A 26,752-nucleotide genomic window follows, 5' to 3' on the forward strand; every position below is an offset into this window, starting at 1 on the left:
CTGAGCAGAGACGCACCAACACAGTCAGCCAGTCAGTCAGTCAGTCAGTCAGTCAGTCAGACAGCCAGTCAGTCAGTCAGTCGCTCAGTCAGTCAGTCAGACAGCCAGCCAGTCAGGCAGTCAGATGATCAGTCAGTCAGTCAGTCAGTCAGTCAGTCAGACAGTTAGACAATCAGTCAGTCAGGCAGTCAGTCTGACGATCAGTCAGTCAGTCAGTCAGTCAGTCAGTCAGGCAGTCAGGCAGTCAGTCAGACGATCAGTCAGTCAGTCAGACAGACAGACAGACAGTCAGTCAGACAGACAGTAAGCCAGTCAGTTAGACGGTCTGACAGTCAGTCATGTGATCTGGAGAAACCAATTTACTTATGAATTCTGACTGACTTGCGCAGACACCCTTTGATTCTCAGACATCGCAGACGTGTGGGCATCGCAGACAGACGCCATTTTACTCAAAGATCTGCAGGCTCTGACTGACACACAGAGTTAAAGTCAGAGATGCTGGCTTAGAGCCACTGGGGCACTGATAAACTCATGGACACAGGATTCCATTCCAGAGATGCTGGCACTGACTGACCCACTAACTGAGGTCCTTTCTTACCCAACGATCGAAGCGCACCAGGGCAAGCTTGACCGACGAAGCCTGGCCCATTTATCTATCCATCAGCGCTTCCTGCCCCCTGACCAGCCTCCCAGATTAATGCCAGTCGGGCGCGCCATCGACCAGCCACATGCCCGCTTTGACACCGAGGTAACTGCAGATAAACATCCAAACAGCCGCAGAGACCGTGGGGCAAATGCCCACAGAGAACATGTGCTAACACTAAACGAATGAGAGAGCTGCAAAAACAAGCAAATGTGCACTGACAGCACACACACACACACACAGATACACACAGGATACACACACACACACACACACAGATACACACACACACACACACACACACACACGCACACACACAGATACACACACACACACACACACACACACAGATACGCACACACGACACGACTGCAACATGTACCTAATTAATGACCCTCTGGTTGCAGCTCTGCGGGCCACGCCAGTGCTAATTAATTCAATTAGCTAGCGGAGGACAAGGACAGGAAAGAGCCCACGTTTGATTGGCCTGTAATTAAGTGCGATGGAAATGATATGTGGAACTGGGGTTTGGACGTCGGCACGGTGACGGGACAGGTGAGAACGAGCTCTTCATACGCGCTGAAGCCAGACCAGCCCGGAGCTCCGGAACACTCCGGAACACGTGCTACAGGGCCAGGGAGCCAATGTAATACATACAGCTGCTAACACAGTACCGCTGCTATGAATGCTACTACAATCACTATCACTGCTACAGCCGCCACTAATGCCACTACCACCACCATCACAGTTAATTACACAGTACTACTACCATCAATAAAACAGAAACTACAACCTTAAATTCTGCTCAACATAGCGGTGGTGTTAATAAATACAAATAACAATAACAATAGCTATTCTTATTAGTACTACTCCTAGGACCACTGCTACTGATCCTATATTACTGAAGGATCTCTGAACACAAGAACTGAATTTCAGGAAATGGCTGCCGGCATGGAAACCACATCATTGTGACCCGCTGACGGCGTTGGTGATGAGGAGACCCCTTCACCCCTTCACCCCCCCCCCACCCCTGGAAAACACACAGCCACCATGGGAACAATGCCCAGGAGCAGAGAGGAGGCCCAGCGCTCCTGGTGTAATTACAGTGCCAAACCGGGCCTGCTCCCCGCCACCCCCACCGGTCCCCGGGGCCCAATCCGGGGGCCGCTTTGGGGAGCAACACCTGCACCCCACACCAGATTAAAAGCCAGATCTAATCTGTCCCTGCTGCCCTTTCCTTAAAAAAAAAAGAGGAAAAAAAAAGACTAATCTCTTGCCATGAAGACGGTCTTTTCTCCCCCCCTCTCTCTCCCCCCCCTCGCGCGCAGACCCCAGTCCTGAATTATTGCTGCCCGCGCATCCGTCATGAGCCCTCCTGCTCACCGCGCCCGCGCGCGTTGGCCTGGGCCGCACCGCCGCGGCGGGGGCCTCATATTTCAGCTGTCTAATTAAGGTGAGGCCTTGCAGCATCCAGGCCAGGCCTCAGAGAGCCGTACCCACCCCCCCGACAGAGACGCGCAAGCGTGAGCTCCTCCATCTTCCAACGTGCACTCTCTCTCTCTCCTGTCTCTGTCACCCTCTCTCTCCCCCGCTCCCGCAGCCTTCCCAGGATTCCCGGCTTGCCCGGGCCGGAAACGAGAGGCCCCCATCGCCCACCCGACCCCCACCCCAAAAGGGGACAAATTATGAGAAATTTTGGAACGGGAGGGGCTTTATGTCTTCGTGTGAGTCCCAGCTAAGCTCCACCCCCTTTTTCTCTCCAGCCAATGGAGCTCAGGGAGGGATCTGGTGGCATCACTACAGAATGGAAGCCATTCCAATTTACCCACAGTGGTATAGGAGACGGAATATTGAAATGCATAGAATTCTCAACTGTGCAGAGGAAATTCATTTTGAACTCAAACCTATATTAGCAAGAATAGGACATGTTGAAAGAATGTCGACTTAAAAAAAAAAAAAAACAGTCCACGTACAGTAAGGTTTTAATTCCTGTAGCGGTAATCAGTGTGAATTCCACTAATAAGGTCTTTAAAAGTAATTACACAAATGTGCTCATGAGTATAACACATAAAGGGACAAGCCACAAATAGCTGTGCCAACTGACAAACCCTGTCACTACCTACTGAACCCTCAGCATGTGTATCATAGGCGACATTAACATGAAAAATGAGGCGACCGGTGGCCAGGAGTGCTCATGAACGCTTATGTCACGCATATTAAAGCGTTATGTAGTCATAAGAGGCTTGGCACTGAACCCTTGGAGGAAAGCCAGCAGTTCTGCCCTCAAAGGACCTGCAGACGACCAGGGAGCATCAGGCGGTGACTCAGCACCTCGTTCTGACAGCACTAAATTAGCGACACTGCGCTGTGAAGAAACGGTTTCGGACCCCAGCGTCTACACCTTTCTGACGCACCGTCTACACCTTTCTGACGCTCAGCTAATTAAGAGCAGAGGGTCCACCTTTCATCTGTGGAGGTAAACAGGCCAGACACTCTTAAAAAGCTCTATGAAACCAGAGCACAAGATAGGGGAAATACAGAGAAATAAGGCAGATTCTGGGGGAGAAGCACAGTGGTGTGTAGAGTGTGTGTGTGTGTTGTGTGTGTGTGTGCGCGCTCCACAGTAACTCACCAGCAGGCTCTATTAGCAGCCGTGTCACTCCCGCACAGTCAGGCCTGTTAATCTGGGCTGTCAAAGAGGCGGGGCTCCCGGACACCGGCGTCCGCCGCGCATCCCATAATTAAAGCAAACACGCTGCCACGGGAAGGCCGGGGCATCGTCGGGGCGACGGCCCGCCAGGAGCACGTGGGGCTCGACTGCACATCCAGGACAGCAGGTCAGTGCAGCTCGTGCCCAGACGCGATGCGCCCCCCCCCCCAAACCCCCCCGCACCCCCCGCACCCCCAGGCCCGCGGCGATGGGCTTTTAATTGCGTCCTCATGTGTTTCACCCCCGGGTTTCCAGGAGAGAGCTTTTCCACACCACAGGCCGCAAAAGGTTAATGCGGCCATTTTACGCCACATTCAGCAATTGTCCTGGCCGTTCCCCTATGCGCATTAACAAGCCAATGTCTGAAACCGCCATTATGTGTCCAACTGGGAGAACTGTATCTGTAGTCGGGAGGTCATAGGATTCAATCCCAAGCGGAGTCCTGCCTTGAGTAAGACACTGCCCACTGAGCATAAAATAGACAGCAGCAAAGAGGGCCTTGTAATTATTAGTAATGAACAACACGCTGTATTTCTAATTTCTACAGTGCTTTTCATCACAGGATCTCACATCTCTCAATAGGGGAATCTCACTTCCAAAGCCATATACACACACAACCAAACACACACACACACACACACACGCAGAAAGATAGCTGAATGGATTACATGCATATTAAAATCCCTCCTCCAAACACAAAACACTTCACTCCATAGTTGCACCTCCACTAGCCGTCAACAGTGTGATAGCACACTAGGAGCGAACGACTCAGCGAAAGACACAGCCGTACTGGGAAAACACACTGCACGTGGAACAACAGGCACAGCAGGAGATCTGTCAAAAGAGGACAGCACACACGCACACATATGCACACACATCCATGCACACATGCACCCAAAAACACACACGCACACATGCACCCATACAAACACACACACATATGCACACATGTACAGAAACACACGCACACAAACCCAAGCGCACACACACACAAAAAGGAAGTGAATCTTGTATTTTTCCTCTTGAGTGGAGATTCACATCGCAGACTTTACTGAAAGTCAATTCCTCCCTTTCCTTCCATGGGAACCCAAAACAGGGAAGAGGAGGGAAAAACTGGGGGATTTCGACACTGACGGCCGCACTCCTCCAGCGTCCCCGTACCCCCCCTCTCCCCCCTCACCCCCCTCCTCTGAACACCACCCACCCCCCCAAACAGGACTTAATTGAAAGGCGAGAGTGGCCCAGACCTTGACAGGCGGGAGGTCAGTATAATTGCTGCTGGCCATATTTAACATTAAGATAATCAGGCCATTAATTACCCTTTGGATCATTAAACCAGCCACTTGCAAAATGAAATTTCTGCCTCTATTACTCACTGGAGAGACCGCGAGGGTGGGTTTTTAATTTATCTACCGCCGGTATAGGACACAATACCTGGCACATTCTTCAGGCTCTCGCCATTCAGGCATTTAGCCAGCACACAGCCCTTCAGAAAAACCCTAATAGCGACAAAAACTCAAATAAAATAAGATATAAAGCAAAGGAAACATTAAACTCGGGCCCAAAACAGATCTTAAACGGAAAACCTTCGGTCAGAAATCGTATGTGAACGCGTACGCAACACACGCGTCGGTAACAATGCGGTCGAACGTGTGACATCTACAGAATTTCCAATATTCCAATATCCCCCGGTGGGTGTGAAACTCACAGCTACCATAAAAAATCACAAATAATCAAACAAGGCTGGAGAAAAATATCCCACTCACTGTATTTCTCCCTGTGTATCGTTAATTGAGTAAAATGAACACAGACAGGATAAGGTTTGGCTTTCTGTACAAAGTCTTAAATTACATAAACAGATATCATTTACATTTATGCCATGCCTGCCAAGCAGATGGGGTTATTCTTTGCAACTGGCAAAACTGGTTGGGTTTTTTTTGGGAGATGAATGTTTTAATGTTTAAAATCTTAATTGCTGATATTAATATGCTGAGAAGTTTTACGATGCCATTTTGAAGTCGTTGACGACAGGCCTTGTACTTAATCTTGAAGTGCCCTGAGCTCATTTGCATCTCCTACAGTAAATACGTTCTGGTTCCTCTTCCTTTTATTGAACTCAGGGTTTCCTATACCATTAAAAAACTGCGGTGTCCTGTTGCTCCAGAAATCAGAAGGCCCTCGTCTAAAACTATAGCGTGTATAGTGTGAAATATTCTGAAGTAAGCAGGAGTACACTCACAAAGAAAGTGATTTTCTAGTTTTGATTAATATTTTACCTCACTAATAATTTATGGAAAAACAATAATAACTTAAATACAGCCATTGGTTAACGTCCCCAATACTAAATCAGGGTTATCACCAATCAATTCCCATCTTGGATACACTGCTAGCTAGCTACAAAGTAACATCAGCCAAACTAGCTAAATTAAGCCAACTATCATTAGCTAGAAAGCTAGCTAGCTAATCTAATGCCCATTCCAGATTTGATCTTGGATATAATTAGCAACCTGACAAGGATAATTGAGAATCCTTTTGGCGATTAACTGTTTGCCTTTATTAAATATAAAGAAAGCAGATGCATAATCAACTTATTATTTACAATAAACAAATTTTTTTGGCATACTGCTAATCTACAACTGAATTACCAACATTTAGCCTGTGGATGACTGGCGCATCATTGGGAAGAGCTAAATTAGTGATAACCATAGGAACTCCTACACCTACTCTTAAGCTGCCCCTTGCAGACTAAGCCAACTGAGTCTGCCCACTGTGGCCACAAAGCCCAGCTTGACTACAGGCCTCAGCCTGCGCTAGCGGTTAGCGGTGAGCGCATTTAACCACCGAGCCACTCAGGAACCCCATACACAGGCACAAAAAGCGCAACTAACATTCTGCCTTTTATACAATTAAAAATAATAACAAATTAGACACATTAAAACTGCTTACATTGAGGCACGCAAGAGTGCTCATGGCTTAGCAAACAGCCTCGATTACAGCTTAATCTGCAGAATTTCCTCCTGGTTTTAAAGCAAGCTCGTACAGTTAGCGCTAGCAAAAATTACACATGGATTGGAGCTGGTGGGAGATTGTGAGGAAACTGAATGAACAGAGGTGTAAGTGCTATTGATAGTAATTAGTGAAATCAGTGAAAAGCACTGACAGGAGTCTCAGGTTAATTGAGATAATATTGACCCCTCTCTAATCGCTCCTCTCTTGCTAAAGGAGCTACATGACTCCAAATATATATAAATTAATAGGTACACGGGGAACTATAAATGCATTAGTGAATTGACAAGAGGGTTCAGGGGGAAAAAATGGCAGATCTATACGGAAAGATTTTTGTTGTGGTGGGAGTAATTAAAAGGTGCTTTCGGTGACTAATGATACAAGTGTGAAATGGGTAGTCGATATTCATGTGAGCACCAGTCAGGTCTAATTTGTTATGATGGCTGGTGGGGCTGGGACAAAAAGGGCCGATAATTACTGTAGGGAGACGGCAGATATCAGGGCTCAAGCTGCGGCAATGAGGACTACTGACCCCCGGTTATCCACTGACCACTCACAAAGACAACCATCCCCCATCACTACTGACGTCTGCCTCCACCGCCACCTGATAAAGACCACCATCCCCCATCACTACTGACAACTGCCTCCACCTGATAAAGACTACCGTCCCCCATCACTACTGACGACTGCCTCCAACGTCACCTGATAAAGACTACCATCCCCCATCACTACTGACGACTGCCTCCACCGCCACCTGATAAAGACTACCATCCCCCATCACTACTGACGACTGCCTCCACCTGATAAAGACTACCGTCCCCCATCACTACTGACGACTGCCTCCACCTGATAAAGACTACCATCCCCCATCACTACTGACGACTGCCTCCACACTGATAAAGACTACCATCCCCATCACTACTGACGACTGCCTCCACCTGATAAAGACTACCGTCCCCCATCACTACTGACGACTGCCTCCACCTGATAAAGACTACCATCCCCCATCACTACTGACGACTGCCTCCACCTGATAAAGACTACCATCTGCGGTCACTACTGATGACCAGTTTGACCATCCCCTTGTAAAGACTACCACTGACAGGCTATACTGACGACTACCTCCGCCGTCCCCTCAGATCCAGAGGCACACGGCACACACGAACGGCAGCTTTGGCGCCCCCTACCTGCTGCTGTCAGGCGCTGGCTTGATGCGGCCTTGGGCGTTGGCCTCCCACACGCTGTTGGCCAGCTCGTTGCCGATGGAGGACATGACCTTGATGAGCTCCAGGGGCCACTCGTCCAGGTCCAGCGAGCGCACGCGCGACAGGTGCGTCCCCAGGTTCCGGTGGATCCCCGAGCACTCGATGCAGATCAGGGCGCCCAGGTTCAGGCTGGCCCAATCAGGATCTGAGGAGGAAAGAACCAGCCAATCACATCGACATCATCCAAGACATAAAGAATTACAATGGACTATATGGAAATTTTGAACTATTCTTGTCGTTTATGAGTGAAAGAAAGACAGAGAGAGAGAGAAAGAGGGAGAGAGTGAAAGAAAGAGAGAGAGAGAGAGAGAGAGAAAGGGAGAGGCAGGGACGCTTGCTGAGCTGCACTCACTCTGGGCCACGCAGTCGACGCAGTGGGAGTTCCCTCTCAGGTTCCTGATGGACTGGAGAGCGATGGCCTCCGTCTGGCTGGGGAGCCGTGACTGCAAAGGGCATAAACGCAGAGATCGGGTCACGCCCGGTCTTAGACCCCGCCCCTCTCTAATGATCTCCCAGTCCTCAGTGCTCAGCCAGTGCGCTGGAGACACCCCCCAAATCAGAGTTCAAATAAATAAATAAATAAACTGCATTAAAATGCTACTTCTGCTAGGTTTTGATCTTATGGAACTGTATTGAGGTCTCCCTTGGTTTCCTGTTTCACTGGGGTATAAAAATGAGGTGACACACAAGTAAAATTCATGTGTCATCCATCACCATGGGGTAGGAACTCTCAGAAGAACCAAAACAAAGGGTTTTGACCTTCACAGATCAGATTACAGTCACAAAGAACAGCAACAAACTAAAGATACACTTTCCACTGTAAGGTCAGTTCCATTGAACCAGACCCACTGATCCTTATATCATCTAGCTTGCCTGAAACAGGGGAGATGACGAGATAATCCACATCACTTAAAGATCAGTGAAGCGGAGATCAGTGTCACCAGGTGAGATAACGCACGACTAGTCACAACAAAAAGTTAAACATGCTATGAATTCTAAGATTGCTCCTCTGACAGTACACATACAACATCCTTTCACAGACCTGTCCCTGGTGTCATGCAACCCACAGTGGTTTAAATGGGAATGCAGCACACGCACCAGGGCCGTGTTAATAATCAGCACAAGGGCTCAAGCTGCGCTTCTTTTCACAGCAGGCGTCAGAGACCGGCCAATACCGTGGCACATCGGGTCCACCGGACGGCCACGATGACGCCAGCCAGCGCTGTACCGTCAGAAAAATATGCTTCAAAACAACCCCCCACCACTCACCCCCAAAAAAAGAAGAAAAACTAAACGAAAAAAAGAAGGAAAACGACAAAAAACAAGGTCCACAGTAAATCAGAAAGGTATTTAAAAGCACAATGCCTTCAGCCCTGGGGCATAAACACACATCCAGCACCGCGGCTGGGGCTGGGGAACCGCGGCTGGGGCTGGGGAACAGACGGGGTCTGGGGGGGGGGGGGGGGATGCACTCAGGGTATATTTGAGTTACAATAATTGCCATTTGTAATTATAATGGAGGGTTGGAATAGTAAGGGGGGTGCCCTCAGACTCCCGTACGGTTTGAAGAATTTGAGCAGGAGGAAAGGAGAAGTCCCTCTCCGCTGGGGCAGAAGACTGCGGAGGGCTGACGCTAGGCTGCTGACGCTAGGTAGCCGTACAGCGCGAGCAGTGTGATGGAGCAGTCTGCACATGCAAGCCCAAAGCTCAGAGAGGTCTGTACCTTCATCCATCTGCTTATACCCCATTCAGAACCATCAACCCTATCAATGTGCTGCATGTCACACACCGTACGAGGATACACTCAGTACAGTATATACTGGTATGTGCATCATATAGCAGTACATAAACGTTGCATACTGCAATGTACATTACTGATATTAATGAATGTTTTACATTTCATTGTAATTTATGCTGCATATTCATTTCAGTTCTTTTCATTGTGATGTATGTTTTGCATATAAAGATATGTATAGCATATTGCACGCATTGGAATATGCAATATATATCAACACAGAACACATGTCTTTATATACAAAACACACATTGTACATATAAAAGAATTATATATTACAGTGTGTGGGTGGTATTTGATAGATGTAGCCCATGTATTTCACTGCGTATTGTATGTAGTTGAATGTGGTGAATCGTGATCCGTTTTGCACGAATAATGCCTACTGTACACTGCAGAGAGCGCTTTACATACAGTGGTATGTTTTATATTGCATGCGTTTGTGCTTGTGTTTACACACTCACACACAAATATATATATAAATATACGTTGTAAACTATTGTCAGTATAGATGTACGCTCTATAGTGTTTTTATATTAACACAGTCACACCGCGAGGCCTTACCTTGTTCTTGCTGCTCTCGCAGGACTGTAAGCTGGCCAGGATCTGGCTCTCGATGGCCTGCACCCAGGCGTCCCTCTCTTCATACGACGTCGCCTCAAAGTGCCACGTCTGGCCCGTCAGGGACACGATGATGAACTCAAAGTTCTCCTCTTGCTCTGGAAGGGAGGGGGCGTAGGATGAGTGACTCACAGTGGGCCGCCAGGTCAGCCCAAAAAACCCCCCAACAACTCGATCAAACACACACAGCGACTGCAAGTTCCTGAGACCACCAAGCAACACCGAGAGGGAGGTCTCAGGTTTGAATACCGGCAGAAAGACCTTTGCTAGCTGTATGAAGTGAAAATAAGAGAAATGTCAGCCATCAAATCCATACAGGCTATGGTGCCAAAGACAACCCAGGTCAGTAAGCTAAATGCACAGTGCGTGCTGCCATAGTCAAGGGCCTCTCTTCTTCACCAGATTCAGTGATCCGTCCCTCAGCCTCTGGCTTCCTGTGACATCACATCCTGTAGAAACCCAGGCTACACAGAGACCAGTCTACTGCAGGACACACATGGCAGAGCCCCTCCTGGCTGGCCCTAAGCAGGACGTCCCGATAATTACGGGCCGAATCACCCTGCGGCCCCCCCACACTGAGGGGCCACTGGGGGACTGACAGCAGCCGCCGAAAAGGTCAGTCAGTACAATCGGGGCTGCCCTCCAAGGTGACATATGGATCCAACTTCAAAATGGGTTAATGGGCTAATCAGGAGCCAATTAAGCGAAGCATTAGGCCGGCTTCCCCAAAACACAGTCAAAAGCAGGACTCGGGGCACTAGGAAGGGAGGGAGGGGGGTGCACATTTGGAAACTGTTAACAACAAAAGAGAAAACAGGGGGATGGGGGTGGGGGGTGGGACAGCCGGGAGCACACAGATGGCTCTGGACAGGGTTGTACTGATGAGGCATTGTGTTTGGGATGGGGGTTCAGGCTTTAGGGGTACGGGTGGGTTCAAAGGGTCCCCAAAAACACGATAGTCCGGGGGAACCACATCCGACACCCGCCCAGCTCCGTGTACAATTCCACCAAACAGGGAGAGACATCGTCGCGGAAACGCCCCCGTCGACGAGATAGCGGCCAGGCCGCCAACGTACCGCCCCTCCTCCCCTGATCAGGCTGGCGGGGCGCTGGAAAGGCTTCCTTTTTTTGGGTGCGTCCCCGTGACTTCACCAGCATTCAAAACCCCAACCCCGCAGCAAGCACTCTGACCTCAAACCTCCGCCTCAGTGACATCCTAACGGTCTCAGACGCCCCCGTCCCAGGTGATGCCCACGGGTGCAGTCCCCCGTAGAGCACAGAGCACCGAAATTCCACCGCAGGACGGTAAGCGCACTGATGCTTTCACCCTGAACGGGCTGAGCCCGCCCCCCCCAAACACACACACACACACACAAACACACACAAACACACACACACACACACACACAAACACAAACACACACACACACACACACACACACACAACACACACACACACACACACACACACACACACACACACACAAACACAACACAAACACACACACACACACACACACACACACACACCCCACACACACACACACACACACACACACACACAGAGGTAGTCTCCATGGATGCAAGTGCAACTGGTGAACTTCACCCAAACCAAATATCACACCATTGGTCTCCATTAAGTTTCTGATCTTTATCCAAAAAATCACCAAATCAGGACATTCACAAAGATGACAAACCCTACATTGTTATAAGAGTTTGGGAGCATTAAGAAAAACAGACGTAGTTTAACGCAGGTTAAGACTGCACTAGCACATACCGTTTCAGACACGCAGACAGCACGCACCATTTCACACACACGCCACATCACGCATGCCGTATGTCATATGCACAACACCGCCTCAAGTACACGGCATTTCAGACTCGACGTTTCAAGTACACGCTGTCTCATTTACATGCTGCACACACTTAACAAAAATCCCATTTAATACACACCCTTACGAGACATACAAATCAATACTGCCAATCTACCTCAAACATAAACCTCAGAAAATACAATTTGTTTTATAAGGAGACATTTGGATTGGCGTCTGTAATCACTAGGTTGTTGATTTTTTATTGCATAGGCTTAACATAAGTCATAATTGACAGCAAAAAACAAAGAACTCACTGGATGCCTTCTTTACCTGAGATTGTACGCTCACATTTTACATGAAATGGATTTTTTATTCGCCCGCGCTAAATAATGCCAGTGAAAGACGTTTGAATAGATGCGATAAGACGGTGATGGTGCAGGTCAATCATGCGTGGCCTGTCAGAAAGCACACTGTCATAATCGCTCCGCCTCTCCTTCCCTCCGTTTAGCACTCACGTAAAACCGTACCTAAAGGCTGTTACTTCCACAAGCTAAGCATCTTAGCATCTTCTCTCTTTCGCAAACACCAGGTGGAAACAAACCCCATAACCGAACACCTAGAGGAGGTGAAATCAATTGCAAGAATCTAGAAGCCTTCCTAAGAAAAATAATGCTTCAAACATAACCTGATGACACGGAGAGATTGCATTCAACGTCACAGTGCAGCCTAATTACACGCCATTCTCACTTTTAAGAATATTCCAGGCCCTATTTCCAAGCACAATTTAACACATGCATTTTGTTATATGGGAGAACAGCTAATTTTGCCACACACACATCCTACAAAAGTGAAGAACTAAAATTATATTAAAGCTTTTAAAACTGCACTCCAATAGTATGCAGGAGCTCCATATTATTCATGATAACAGGATCTTATAGATCAGTGCATGTTAGCTAGATGCTGAAATGTTGCTTTTGCGAAAGCTGCAGTAAGATTACGCATTGCATTACATTCAGCAGATGGTCTTACGTATCCAGAGCAGCTGACAAGTGCATACTTCAGGTTCTGATGCATTCTAATATTTGAGCAGTTTTCTATTTATTTGATGCTGTATTGACTGGCTGTTTATTTGAAATGGTTCTTGTTGCTCCTATGACAGATATTTGATATATTCTGTTCAGATGGCCTTTCAAATCTAGATAAGATCTGATTTATCAAGCAAATAAATAAATAAATGAATGAATGAAAAACAATCCTGATATCTGTTCAATAATGCTTTGAACAGCAGGGGGTATTCTGTGGGTTGTTCCATGAATAAAATAGCCCTGTTTTCAAAAGCATGCTCGTACAGCAAATTTTGGAGGCCATGGGCAAAGATGTAGTGTAGTTTCTTGCACTATTACGGAAATCAGAAATGCAGAAAACATACAGAAATTTGGCCAGTACCAAGACATACCGCACACTATCCTTAATTCTTGTTGCCAAGCTAAAAGAGCCAGAAAAATAGAAAAGCCAAAAAAAAAAAAAAAATCATTCTAAAAAAAAAACTAGTCTCAGCATAAGAGTATTTTATTAATAAAGTGATCCAAAGTGTCTCATCCATCAGTAACAAACTAGAATAAGTGGATCTGGGGTTTCCTGAGCTGTTAAGAGGGAACATTAAAACTAGCCCTGTAGTGAAACCGAGTTCCCTTCCCTCTAATAAACAAACACCGGTGAGGAAGCGAGGGAACAGCCGACGGTACCGCACGTGTCGTTACCCAGCACCCCCCCACCCCCCCAACCCCCGAATACGTTTTGGGGTCTGTGGGCTTGCGTGGGCGCTGGACCGTCCCGTCTTCAGATTGGGCCCACCCTTTCTGCGCTGACGATCCCTCTGGGGTCAGGAACAATGTTCTCATCATAATTAAATTCTCCCTCTTTTTGGGGAGAGGGTGATTGTTTGACAATTACGGAAACCAACAATCCAGAAAGCCGCGGAAGAGAGGCATAAATTAACCCCCCCCCCTCCCCACCCCTGCAGCCCATTAATGAATGTAAAAATAAAAAGGAAAGGGCATTAGCCTGTGCAGTTGTGTGACCCCCTCCATTTGCTGCCTCCGTCCCCGAAATGTCGTGCCTATTACCGGCGCTGCCCCGCCAGACGTGACGGGCTCTGGCGGCTGAGACGCCCGCGCAGGCTCGCTCGCGGCCCCCAGGCTCGGGGCCCCCAGGCTGGGGCCCTGTCCCGTCCCTCACAGGGCCGCGGCGGGGGTGGCGGTAACGCACACATGCACGCACGCACGCACGTCTGCCTACAGACATACATACACACTCAGTCAGTCAGTCAGTCAGTCAGTCAGTCAGTCAGTCAGTCAGTCACTCACACACACACTCACACACACACTCACTCTCACTCACACACACACGCACACACACACGTCTGCCTACAGACATACATACACACTCACCCTCTCTCTCTCACTCACACACACACACACACACTCAGTCCTTCAGTCAGTCAGTCAGTCAGTCAGTCAGTCAGTCAGTCAGTCAGTCAGTCAGTCAGTCAGTCAGTCAGTCACTCACTCACACTCACTCTCTCTCTCTCTCTCTCTCTCTCTCTCTCACACACACACACACACACACACACTCACTCTCTCTCTCACACACACACACACACACACACACACACACTCACTCTTTCTCACACGCACACACACACACACACACACACACGCACACAAGCCCCTCGCAGCAGAAACAAGTGAGCAGTTATTCTAATCATCACAGCGATGCTCGCAGCTCCGAGCCACAGCCCCGGAATGCAGGGAGGCGTGGTAAGGCAATTTGTGAACTCTGACACAGGCAACCTTTAACGGCAAACAACACACACCATTTACAAGCAAGGTGGCACATGCAGGCGGGCGGGGGCCGCAGCCAGGACCGCCGACAGAGGGGGGCACGGCGAACGCGGGGCCCGGGAAGACGAGGAGACGGCTGGGGGGCCAGGACGGCGGGGCGGGGGGGGGGGCGGAGGTGGTAGGGGGGGCGAAGCCAGGAAACACAAATTAAAAGACTGTACTTAAATGTCAGAGCACACAGTATTGCTTTGTGACACAGGTCATTACTCGCGATATTATTCGCACCCTTTTGCAACGTTAATAACCTGGAAAATATTACATGGATTGCTCACACCTTAAAAAAAAAGAAATATATATTTATACTGAAAGAGTAAATAAGGGGAAAAAAACACGGGGTGTTGGTTAGCAGCAGAGTTGTGTACGTGCGCGAGCACACGTGTGTGTATGTGTGTGTATGCGCGTGTGTGTATGCGCGTGTGTATGCGCGCGTGTGTATGCGCGTGTGTATGCGCGTGTGTATGCGCGTGTGTATGCGCGTGTGTGTATGCGCGTGTGTGTATGCGCGTGTGGTACTGCGCGTGTGTGATCGCGTGTATGCGCGTGTGTATGCGCGTGTGTGTATGCGCGTGTGTGTATGCGCGTGTGTGTATGCGCGTGTGTGTATGCGCGTGTGTGTATGCGCGTGTGTGATGCGGCGGTGTGTAGCGGCGTGGTGTATGCGCGCGGTGTGGAAGCGCGGTGGTATGCGCGTGTGTGTATGCGCGTGTGTGTATGCGCGGTGTGTAGGGTAGTGAGCGCGGTGTGTGTATGCGCGCGGTGTGCACACGTTGTGCTGTATGGTGGGCATGGGATGCGCGTGTGTGTGTATGTGCGTGTGTGTGTGTATGCGCGTGTGTGTATGCTTGTGCCTGAGTGTGTGTGTGTGGGGGGGGCGTTGGGGGGCTCCGGTGAGTTTACCCCCCTTTCACCCCCATGGGTAATGTGAAGATGCGTAGAGGTGCGGGACAGTCTGTACTGCGGGGGGCACAGACACAGCACGGTACAGGACCACACCACAGACACTCTGGCGCAGGGATGGCATGCTCCCGGCTGGCGGTGCCAGGATCCCTGCCGGACCGCGGGGGGAGGGCGGGGCCGCGTGGGGGGTAGGCGGGGCCGCGTGGGGGGGTAGGCAGGGCCGCGGGGGGGGGGTAGGCAGGGCCGCGGGGGGTAGGAAGGGCCGCGCGGGGGGAGGGCAGAGCCACGGGGGGTAGGCAGAGCCGCGGGGGTGGGGGAGGGGTAGGCAGGGCCGCGGGGGGTAGGCAGGGCGCGGCACACGCAGAGGGCCACACACACGTTGGGCTCTGTCCACCGCCTGGAGGAGACACAGCCCCGCGCTGGGCGTGTCCTCCTCAGGCCTCGGCATTACCTTCGGCGTTGGTGCTGCTGGTGTACAGGCTGCGCAGGCTACCAACACGGTTTAGTTTCCACGCTTTACGTTTGGCTGCATCCCGGCAGCAGAGGGACCAATAGAGAGAAGAAAAAAACAAAACGCGGACAGGAAAGAAAAAATATGGGGAAAAAAACAAACATGAAAAATTAGACAGAGGAAACAAAGACAGAAAGCAGAAATCAGACATCAGAAAGCAGCGAAACACAGGAAGCATTAAGACAGGTGGGAGGAGTTAGGGGACAGAGGTGGGAGGGGCAAAGGGGCATGTGGGATGGCCAAAGCAACAGATGGGAGGGGTTAGGGGGATGGAGGTGGGAGGGGCAAAGGGACAGAAGTGGGGGGGTCAAGGGAAGAGAGGTGGGAGGGGCAAGAAGATAAAGGGCAGAGAGGGGGTGCAGGGGCCAAAAGGTGGGTGTGAGGGCAAGGGGTCAATAAGCGGAGTGCAGGGAAGTGAGGGCACCATGGAATTATGGGACTTGGGGGGCGGGGGGCGCAAGGGGTTCCATTGCAGAAAATCTGAAGCAGAGATACATTAGGTCAGCAGCAGTGGGAAAAACAAAACCAGCAAAAGAAAGCAAAGGCAGAAGCCAATCAGAGAGCAGATCGAGACCCGGGAGCAGAGTCAGTGCTCATTGGGCAAAACAGACTCCAGACGGATTCTGGAACTGACATGACATGACAAGGCAGGCAGTTACATAAAATATTCATTCTCTGCAGCGAACATTTGCTTCAACGGTCTAAATGGACATGGATGCACTTCATCAGAAATCTGTCACGGAAACGCCATTATTTTACAAGCCGTGCCTGGAGGTGATCTCAGCTGCTGTCCTTAAAGAAAGGACGAAAGACAAATGCAGGTAAAAAGAGGTCAATCATAAACTCGCCCCGTTAATGCAGCTTTAAATTCACAAGAACGTGCCGAAGGTGACCACAGAGTACGTGTGACTGTGACAACAAGCCGATATAATCACATAGATAAGACCTGCACGTCAAGACACAAAAGCACAAATACTCCTCTCAAATGCGAGAGAGAGAGAGAGCGAGAGGGAATCATACCTCCACCAAAAAACATGACAAATAAACAATACAGAGCAGATTAAAGAACGAGACTAGAAACAAAATAAGAGTCTAGTGACTGGAAACATAGGATCTAAGACATAAGGACTTTTAATCTTCTCGTTCTTCTGCGGAACAGGAGCAGGCGTCTCTGTGGGGCTCCGGCCTGCGTCTCGGCTGTGCTGCCTGCTCCCAGACCAGCGTCGCAACGCTACCCCGTCTGCGCTCTCCACAACAGTGCACTGCCCTGCCCGTCTCCGCGGAAACCTCGCGGGCCCATGGCGGCCGGCCGGCTCCTGGCGCCCTCGGGCCGTAATGAACATTTGACACGCCCAAAAACAGAGGGGAGTAAAGAGGGGCGCCCGCACCCTTCCTGCTCCCCAGCGTAAAACGCTCAGTGTCCTCAGAGTGCCTGTGCACCTTCTCCAAGCTCACCCAGCAGCCTGGCATTTAAGCCAGCTTTATGGACACTTAGACAGATTCTTAGTGCGGGGTCACTTCAAAACTGAGATAAATAATAGTAATAATAATAATTATGTTTTTGTGTGTGTGTGTGCGTGTGTTTGTGCGTGTGTGTGTGTGTGTGTGTGTGAGAGAGAGAGCAGACTCCACAGTCTTTGTCTTTCTCTCTTTCCTTAATGCCACACAGAGGTTTGATTAAATGGCTCTGTCCCTGGTCTTCCTCAGGGTCAGGGCTGCTGGTGACCTGTCCATCACAGCTCAGCCCCGCCCCGCTCCGCCAAAGGGCCCTATCGCATTTCAAAGATGCGAGGTTCCAAAAAAGAGCCGCGTCAAAGATAATAATTATTTAATGAGGGGTACTTAGGTGCTCTCCAACCAAGCTGCAGTTGTTTAACTGTGATCAACAGAGCTGCACCTGGGGGGGGGCTGGGGGTGACGGGGGCACAGGCTGAGTGGGTGGTTGGGGGCAGAGGGCCGTGTCTTGCTTTGGGCCCGCTGTTAGATGAGAGAGAAGAGGGGGCGCGTTATTGATCTGCACGTGCGTAGTGGGGGGGGGGGGTCATGTAGCCAGACGGCAGGAAGAAAGGAAGCGGCTCTGTAGCGTCTTTGTTTTTCTGTGTGGTGGGGGGCAGGTAGCATTTAATTACAGACCCCCCCCCTCACCCACCCCACCCCACCCCGCTCCGGCTGAACAGCTGCTGAGGACCTACAGAGTGCACATTCCTGAGGCTCAGACCCCAAGTCAAAGATACAAAGGTATGCTAAATACTACTGTGACCAGGAACACACACACACACACACAGACGCACACATGCACTCACACACACACACGCATGCATGCGCGCACACACACACGTACACACACACACACACATACAGACACGCACATACACAAGTACCCACCCACCCACACACACACACACACACGCACCTACGCACACACACACACACACGCACCTACGCACGCACACACGCACGCACGAACACATACGCACGCAGACACAAATACATACACACGCACGCACACACACACATATGCATGCACACACGCACACACACACATGCATGCACACATGCACACACACACATGCATGCACACATGCACACACACACATGCACTCACACACGCATGCACACACACACACGTACACACACACACACACACACTCATACAGACATGCACATACACACGTACCCACACACACACACACACGCGCACCTACACACACACACACATATGCATGCACGCACGCACACACACACATGCATGCACGCATGCACACAGACACACACACGCACACACACACACACACACGGGAGCCAGTAATTGATCATTATCAAAAAGAGGGACACTGAAGCTCAAGAGACTCATCTTTTTTTTTTTCTTTTAATTTTTTTTGTCTTCAGCAAAGAATTTGCCTTTGGGTAATTCTGCACAGGAATCTAAACAACCACACACAAATATAACCTTCACAAACAGCGGAGGGTAAGGAAGGGGGTATCCGACCAAAATACTGAGCAAACCTCACCCCCATAAAAAACCCCACAAAAAAAGGAATTCTAAAAAAAAAAAAACAATAAAGAAGATAAACATCCTGCTCCTCTCGGGGTTTACACAGACAGAAGAGCAGGGGAGAAGAGCAGCTAAACAAACCGGACGGAGCGGAGCGGTGCGGGGTGGGGCGGGGCGGGGGGGGGGTCAGGGCGGGGGCGGTGTGCCGGCGGGGTACGCTGGGGGGGGGGGGGTACGCCGGCTCTACCTGGGCCGGGCCGGCCCTCATGAATAACAGGCCGGTGACAGCCTTATACTTCACCGCCCCGCGGCGCGACGCACATCGCGGGCAGCGCACAAGTGCTTAATGGCTAAATTGGGAGACGGTTACTAATCGCTTATTGAATAATGAAAGTGACACAGCTGATAAAAGATTTCAATACTGTGGATTATTTATAATATTTCACTTAAGTGCCCCGCTGACAAATGGCAGCCCGCGCGGCGGCGGCCAGGGAGCGTGGGCCAATGCCCACCCTTTTCCAAAAGCGTGCGGAGGGCCGGAGGGAGGGAGTGGGAGGGAGGGAGGGAGGGGCCGGGTCGCCAGGGACGGCTGAGGTGCGGTTATCACCAGCGGGTTCGGGGGACGGTTCGCCCCGCTCACCGCGGCCAGCAGGGGTCCCTGGCCTCTCCCGAAACTCGCGCTCCTTTCTCTTTGTTACAAAAAATCAATTATGCATGTGCGTGTGAACCGCACTGTGGTCAGGAAAGCCGACGGTCGCCTGGCTCGGTGAAACTGACCACAACCGCGCTGCGGTCCATCACCTGACCGCCGATGCCAGGGCGTTCAGGACCAGCGGGAGCTTCGGCTGCACTGCCTTAAAGAAACCCAGCGGAGCAGCCACAGGGAACAGGGCCACGGGGGCCTGTCAGGGGGCCTGCCTCACAGAGAGGCGCAGTGTGCTTTCAGAGCCACACGGGGGCGCACCTGAGGGGCACTGGCACTGCCAACATTTTAAGGCTGGATTGTGCTTCCCCAGATTCCTTTTTTTTGGTTAGGGACTTCCTCATATTTTTTTCTAAGAGTAGGTTCTTAACTGACCAAAAGTTTTTCTTTTGACATGACTATCAACAGAAAATATGGCAACGACCACAGTAAAAATAAATTCATTTAAAATGGAGCGCAATTTCTAAAAACTAAAATGAAACGGCTATTTTGTGGAGGGAATACACTTCACTTGTACATAACGCAGGAAATGATTTCAATTTCTCGCACAGGACAAATAATTTTCCCATTAAGCGCGATTCCTCAGTCAGTCCAGATTCCTGGCGCGCCGCTCTAAAACTCCGCCCGCCCCCATCCCGGCTCCGTCAGGGCCCCGCTCAGCGGGCCGGGCTGCGGACGGGCTCCTGAGCCCAGATAAGAGAGGACAAAGGGCCTGAATGGGGCCGCGGACGGCCGCTCTGTCCTGTGACACCAGCCCGTCCTCGCCCCCGCACCCGTCTCCCCTTATCTGCTCATCCACCGGGGGGGGGGGGGGCAGGGCTGTCATCACACCTGGGCCAAGCAGTTATCTGAAAAACTTTAACCCTTCAGACAGCAGGAGAGGCCCTGCACGCTACTGCGCGCTTTATAAGAAACTGAATCTGAAGAGTTAGGGGTTCAAACGTATATTCGACCCAGGTCTGGTCAGCACCCTGTCCCTCCAAAATCACTTACCACAGGCCAGGCCGGCACACGACTCAGTACAGACTCACAAAGCATGCGATGTTTCTGATCAGACAATCTCTGTTAATCTACATACAAGCCTGAACCAATAAGACCACCACAATCTGAGCACGTCATGCTGAAACAGAAAAAAAATACACTTCACATGGAAGCAAAGGAGACTGCTTCTGACAACGCTGGCCACTAAAACATATTAAAAGGCCTCTTCAGAGCTAGATGTGCCTGGGGGAGATTCAGCTAAAACGCAGGGAAGGGGAGTCGGATGGGAACCAGCCTTGCAGATCTGTCTGGAGGTTAAAGAGCACAAATCACCTTTGTAATTAAGCACGGGAACACGAAACTTTGAAGTGAAGCCAACATCTGTTGGGTCAGAAAGAAGCCAGGGGCTACCTGGGCCTATGCAATCTAGCCTAAATACTACAACTATTAGCGTCTCTGCCAAGCACACCAGAGACAGCCCAGTTTGCTAGCATTACCGAGGCTGGCCCACCTACGAACAGGATGTGTGCGGGGACATCGTCGTTTCACTCCCATCGCCTAGACGATACCAACTGAGGGAATAAATATGGAAGGTGTAGGCCGCTTTGAAAGAAAGCAAAAACAAACCAAAAACAGGTGTGGACTGAGGTCATGTGGATTGCAGTTTATTAATGGAACACATCAGAAGCTACAGTAACCGTATAGGTTGTGTGTAATGCAATGGAAAACCAAACCTGCTTTATGCTAACCTTGGTGCATCTCTAAAGTAGACAGAGGACAGCAACCGGGACCGGAACCCAAAAAAGTGACTTTGACCAAAGCACAGCGCAGCACTGGCGTAGGCCAGGACGGGGACCGCGGCTGGACACTCACACTTCCAGATTACGCTCGCGGGGACAGGCGTAGGGAAAGGCCTCTCCTGACAGGCCAAGAGAAGGAGGCCATGCCTACCATGGGCAGCAGTGGCTGCCGTTTCAGGTTTTCAAAGGGGGTTAGTGTGAGCTTGGTACACAGGTCTGATTCAGGAAGCCATGGTTCAATAACTCAAGCTGCCATACACTGACAGAGAAGAAACAGGACCAGGAAACAGAAAAATATGCTGTGTCCAGCTTTAAGGTGGAACAGGACCAGGACACAGGGTACTATGATGTTCCAGCTTTAAGGTGGAACTGGACCAGGACACAGGGTACAAAGATGTTCCAGCATTAAGGTGGAACTGGACCAGGAGGTCATTTACCTTCCGCTGTGCCAGAACTGCCGTCTGCCTTGAAGTTGCTGGTGCTCTTCTTCCGACGGTGCTTCTTGCGGTTGGCGTGGGGGGAGGGTGGGGGGTCCACCTTGGGGCTGGTGGTGCCAGAGATACTGGGGCTGGAGCACAGAGACTCCCCAAGACCTGTGTCTGTGAAGAGAGAGGACAGAGCATTAGCCTGTCTCTGAAACTACATTACCCAGAGACTCGCCCAGACCCATATCTGTGAAAAGAGAGGACAAAGCATTACCCTCTGAAACTACAATATAGTGAGAACAATCGAAATGCCAAAAGCGATGCATAAATAATAATAATAATAATGATACACAACAGTAGCAATGTTAGAACAGCTGTACATTAAATATAATAACATGAATTATAATAAACGTAATACTAATTCAAGTAAGCACAGTAGTAATATCAGAGCCAGCTAGTGCCGGCATGGGGCCACCCTCCAGCATAGGGCTGGTCTCTAGCACAGGGCTGCTCTCTAGCACAGGGCTGCTCTCTAGCACAGGGCTGCTCTCTGGCGTAGGCCATCAGAAGGCAGTTTCACTTTTCATGCGCAGAGGTGACAGCTGTGACTGCGGGCTGAATGAAATAACATCAATATCAGGGGCGAGCCGGCGGAGTGATGGGAGCTCACTCCCAGCCCCGCGCCAGGCCAGACAGCCCCAAGGACACCCATAACTTATTTTACAATCATTTAGTCTCAGCTCAAGTGGAAAACGTGACAACTTATCTCTGCTGACAAGATGCCATCCCACAGAACACAATTAACTGCTGCGGATTAACTGCCCCCCCCATCTGCATCTTACCCCCACCCCCGGCCCGTCCTGACTCCCACACAGCGTCCTCCCACCCCCATCTCCCGCACCCCCGGCCCATCCTGACTCCCACACAGCGTCCTCCACCCCCAGCCCATCCCCATCCCCTCCACCGCCAACCCGTCCTGTCTCGCCCTCCACGCCGCTACTCAACTGCACAGGGCCAAGTGACCCGCCGGGGGTGAGGGGTACAGGAAGGGTGCCAACCCTCCAAATCAAAAACACTTAGGAAGCATTACAAACGCAAAATATTTTCCTGTAGTTTGCCACAAAAGCTACAATTTGCTCCTAACCGTCTGCAATGTTTTGTGAAATATCTGCCCCTGTTTGGTGCACGTACCAGGGATGCTGTGGTGTAACCAGAACCAGAACGCATTTAGGAATCTGGAGTCACAACATACACAATCGCCCTCCCAGTAGCCATAGTAACAGCACTCAGAAACTGGAAGTTCAGTACAGAACTGTTTCCAAACCGGTTTGCAACACTTGACATTAATGCAACTGTGCTGCTTTCTACAAATGAAATTAATGCACTGTTCCTGAAGAAGTCCAAAAGGGTCCTATAGAGCCAAAATGCGAATGCTGTGCGAAACAATTCTGTCTGTGAGCAAGTTAAAAATGCTCAAAACAGGGACCAGGGGTGTGTGTGAGGTGCAGCAGGTTGGGGGATCTCTTTCTGCTGAATGGAGAAGGACAGGCCAGACAGACAGACGGGCGAGACAGACAAAGCGGCCTGATCACACATCCAGGTTTAGCCCCGCCTCTGATGCGCTGGCGGGTGATAGGCCCACAGAAACAACAAAGAACACCAACAAACACTAAGACGTTCCGTGTGTATGGCACAATCATTCACTTACTGGCACAGAGAATGTGACCGTGGACTTCCCGCCCTACCTCTGCTGATGCAGCGCAAGGGATAGACAACTCAGAGGTTGCAGGTTTGATTCCCAGGCGAGACAATGCAGTTGCAACCTTGAGCAAGGCACTTAAGCTGAATTGCTTCAGTAAATATCCCATGAGCCATATGTTAGCATTAAATAAAACCCCAGTAAGCCATGTAAGTCACTCTGGATAACAGCGCGTTGCAGGCGGCCTAAATGCTGATCTCCAGTGGGCTTTAATCCAACATTTAACTGACTGGATCCCAAAGTGGCTGCAGACGCTGGGCTGCCATTGGGCGGCAGCCGGGGGGTAGCGGTGGATGTAAACTGAAAAGGGAGAGAGTGACGCTCCGCTCCTGGGCCGGCAGGGAAGGGGGGGAGGGGGGGTGGCTGTTTGCGGGGGTAAACACAAAAGGACGAGAGCTGAGATGCCCTACAGACAGGGACAAATTAAACCAGGAATGTTTGCCCACCGGTCAGAACAGCAAAGACTGGGGTGACCCCCCCAAAGAGGCAGCTCCGTCATTCGCTGAAGGCTCTCTCACAGGCCCCACCCCCACCGTCCAAGCCAACCCCCGCATTCTGTGCCCAATGACTCCTAGCTCCTAATTAGAGCCACAGCCATTAGTCTTGTTAGTAATAGTTATTTTTTTACATAATTGAGGGGAAAAGGCAACAATAAATAAAATAAAAAAGGGCAAACCTATTATTTTTGTGCGTGCGTTGGCGCTCGGGGCCACGTTTGCCGAAACGCGAGCGAGGCACCCGGAGGGACATGGCGGACCGCGGCGTCAGGGACAGGGAGGCGGAGACGGCCTCTCTTCTCTAAACCGCCTCGTCTGCTCTCCCCTGCTTCCCTTTAACTGCTTTTTATTTTTCAAAGATGCTGCAATTATAACGGTTTAATCCCGGTCTAGTTTCAGACGGAACGCCACGCACGCTACGCTAACCATGTAAACCACACAGAGTTAAAAACATAAAAAGAGAGAGGAGCACAAGCAACACACTCCCATGACACTAAGAAAACTGTACCGTTACAAATTCTTAATGAGCATTTAACGACTCATAAAGGAGGAGATCCGTGTTTCGTGACTATGTGAGAGTATATCCTGGAACACCAAAAGTTTAACAGCAGGGCGATGCCACAGTGCCGATTAAGATGAACAAATTCCCTTCAAGCTTTTAAAGCGGCTGTTAGATCCAATGCGACACCGCGTCAGACAGAGCCACAGTTAGCTCCTGGAATACGGACGAAGAATGAAGCGAGAAGAACAACGAGCCTTTTCACACCGAGGGAACTTTTCTTTCCTGTCAAAATGATGCTGAGCAAAAAAACAAAGAACTTTAAAACTCTCTCCTTTGATGGCGAGCAAAGCTCTATTTTTTTTTTTTGCTAAACTGAGCAAGCGTCCGGCTTTCTTCTTCCCACGAACACCAAAAATGAGCGCCGATTGGTCTCGGAAGATTTTGGCCTGATCGCGGCCGAGGTGAAGGGTCTCTAAACGGGGGAGGCTCGAGCGGAGGGAGGGGGGGGGGGGGGCGAGCCTGGAGAAGCAGGCAAGACGAGGGGGCTCTCTCCACCGTCTCCTCCCACTGCTGAGGACATAACCAGCAGCGACTCTCTCCAGACCCGTGGGGCCACGGCAGCACAACTTCAGCTAATTACTTTATCGCTGCATTTATTTCCCCCTCTCTCTCTCTCTCTCTCTCTCTGTCTCTCTTTAATGTCAGGGAAGCGGGATCTCATTTCTGTAAGCTCCCTGGGCTAGAGGTGACAACTTCCAAGTCACCCAGCCGTCACAGCGCATCCAGTCAGCCGGCGCATGGGTACATCATTAGGTCTGCGCCGCAAAGGTTGTTTTTATGAAGGTGGGGGCTTTACGTGGCAGCAGTGCTTTCAGCCAGCTTTGAGTAGCGTGCCGCTAACAGGCCTGACAGAGGCCTCCAGGACTCCATTACTGCAGCATGTCTGCCATCAGCACACAGCCACGCAAACGCCCCGCCCGCACCACACCGCCTGCACCGGCTTTCAGAGAGCGCACCGATATTACCGCACCCTAACTGTAGCATTTAACGCTAACAAATACCATGTAGGATTAGTGGCAGTTAAAAGCAGTTTCCAGTCCCCAATGCTCCTCTCTGCTCTCTCCTTAGCCTGAATGCCCTAAATTCGGGGCGTAAGCAGTACCTTGTTGCCCCGCTGGCAGAGCGTGTCTTTTCATTGGATCGTAAGGAAGGGCAAACCGTCATGTGCCAACCTGAGTCAAAGATATGACCTACCCGAAGGGGCTGTCTGATGCCGTCGCTCCACACGGACAGACAGACGGACAGACGGACGGACACGGGACGAGCGTGTCAAACACAGGAAATTAAAACGCCAGCTGCGCCCCCCCCCCCGACAGCGCCTGTGCCCTGCCCCCCGGACGCGCGTTTAAGCACTTCACAGCTTTAATGGGCGTCTCGGGCGGGCGCTGGGCGTTGGGCTGATCGCACCCGAGGCCGCTGGACAGGACTCTGTCGCTCGCGCTCATCGTCATAGCGACGTGCCAATCAACTGCCCGCCGTCCGTCGCCCCGGCGACACAGTGTAAACGGCCAGCTTCAGAGGGAGTGGCACCACTGCAGCGGCAGCTTGGCCACGGACGGAAACTCTAACTATGGGTTATCAATGATACTAATGATAATAAGAATAATAATAATAATTATTATTATTATTATTTTAAGCACCTGCATAACCTGATATGCACAATCAGAAGGCTTCTGCTAATGTGTCTTCAGAGACGTCTTGTAAGCTTCTTATGTAGAAGCTTACAATGCATTGCATTTGAACTGATGTTTGCATTTAATCTAAGGATACTAGCAACATTCAGTCAGACAGATCAACATCCTGTGGCATTTGTGCTAATGCATGAAAATATGGATGTTTTAAGATAAAATTTCACTGAAAATTCAAGT

General features: G+C 50.5%; 1 protein-coding gene across 4 annotated transcripts in view; it reads right to left on the minus strand.

Moving 5' to 3' along the window:
• Positions 1-26,752, minus strand: part of agap1 (ArfGAP with GTPase domain, ankyrin repeat and PH domain 1) — a 148,181-nt gene that overhangs the window by 14,495 nt on the left and 106,934 nt on the right. For 3 of the 4 annotated variants that reach the window (XM_064311740.1, XM_064311741.1, XM_064311739.1), the window contains 5 exons: positions 22,079-22,240; positions 16,103-16,177; positions 9,981-10,135; positions 7,977-8,067; positions 7,547-7,769 (listed from right to left, as the gene is read on the minus strand). In XM_064311740.1, coding sequence (XP_064167810.1) covers positions 7,547-7,769; positions 7,977-8,067; positions 9,981-10,135; positions 16,103-16,177; positions 22,079-22,240 — 706 coding nt within the window. The remainder of the gene's footprint in view (positions 1-7,546; positions 7,770-7,976; positions 8,068-9,980; positions 10,136-16,102; positions 16,178-22,078; positions 22,241-26,752) is intronic. The other variant, XM_064311743.1, reaches the window with a different exon arrangement.

Source organism: Anguilla rostrata, chromosome 15 (genome assembly GCF_018555375.3).
Source record: "Anguilla rostrata isolate EN2019 chromosome 15, ASM1855537v3, whole genome shotgun sequence".
Taxonomy (NCBI): domain Eukaryota; kingdom Metazoa; phylum Chordata; class Actinopteri; order Anguilliformes; family Anguillidae; genus Anguilla; species Anguilla rostrata.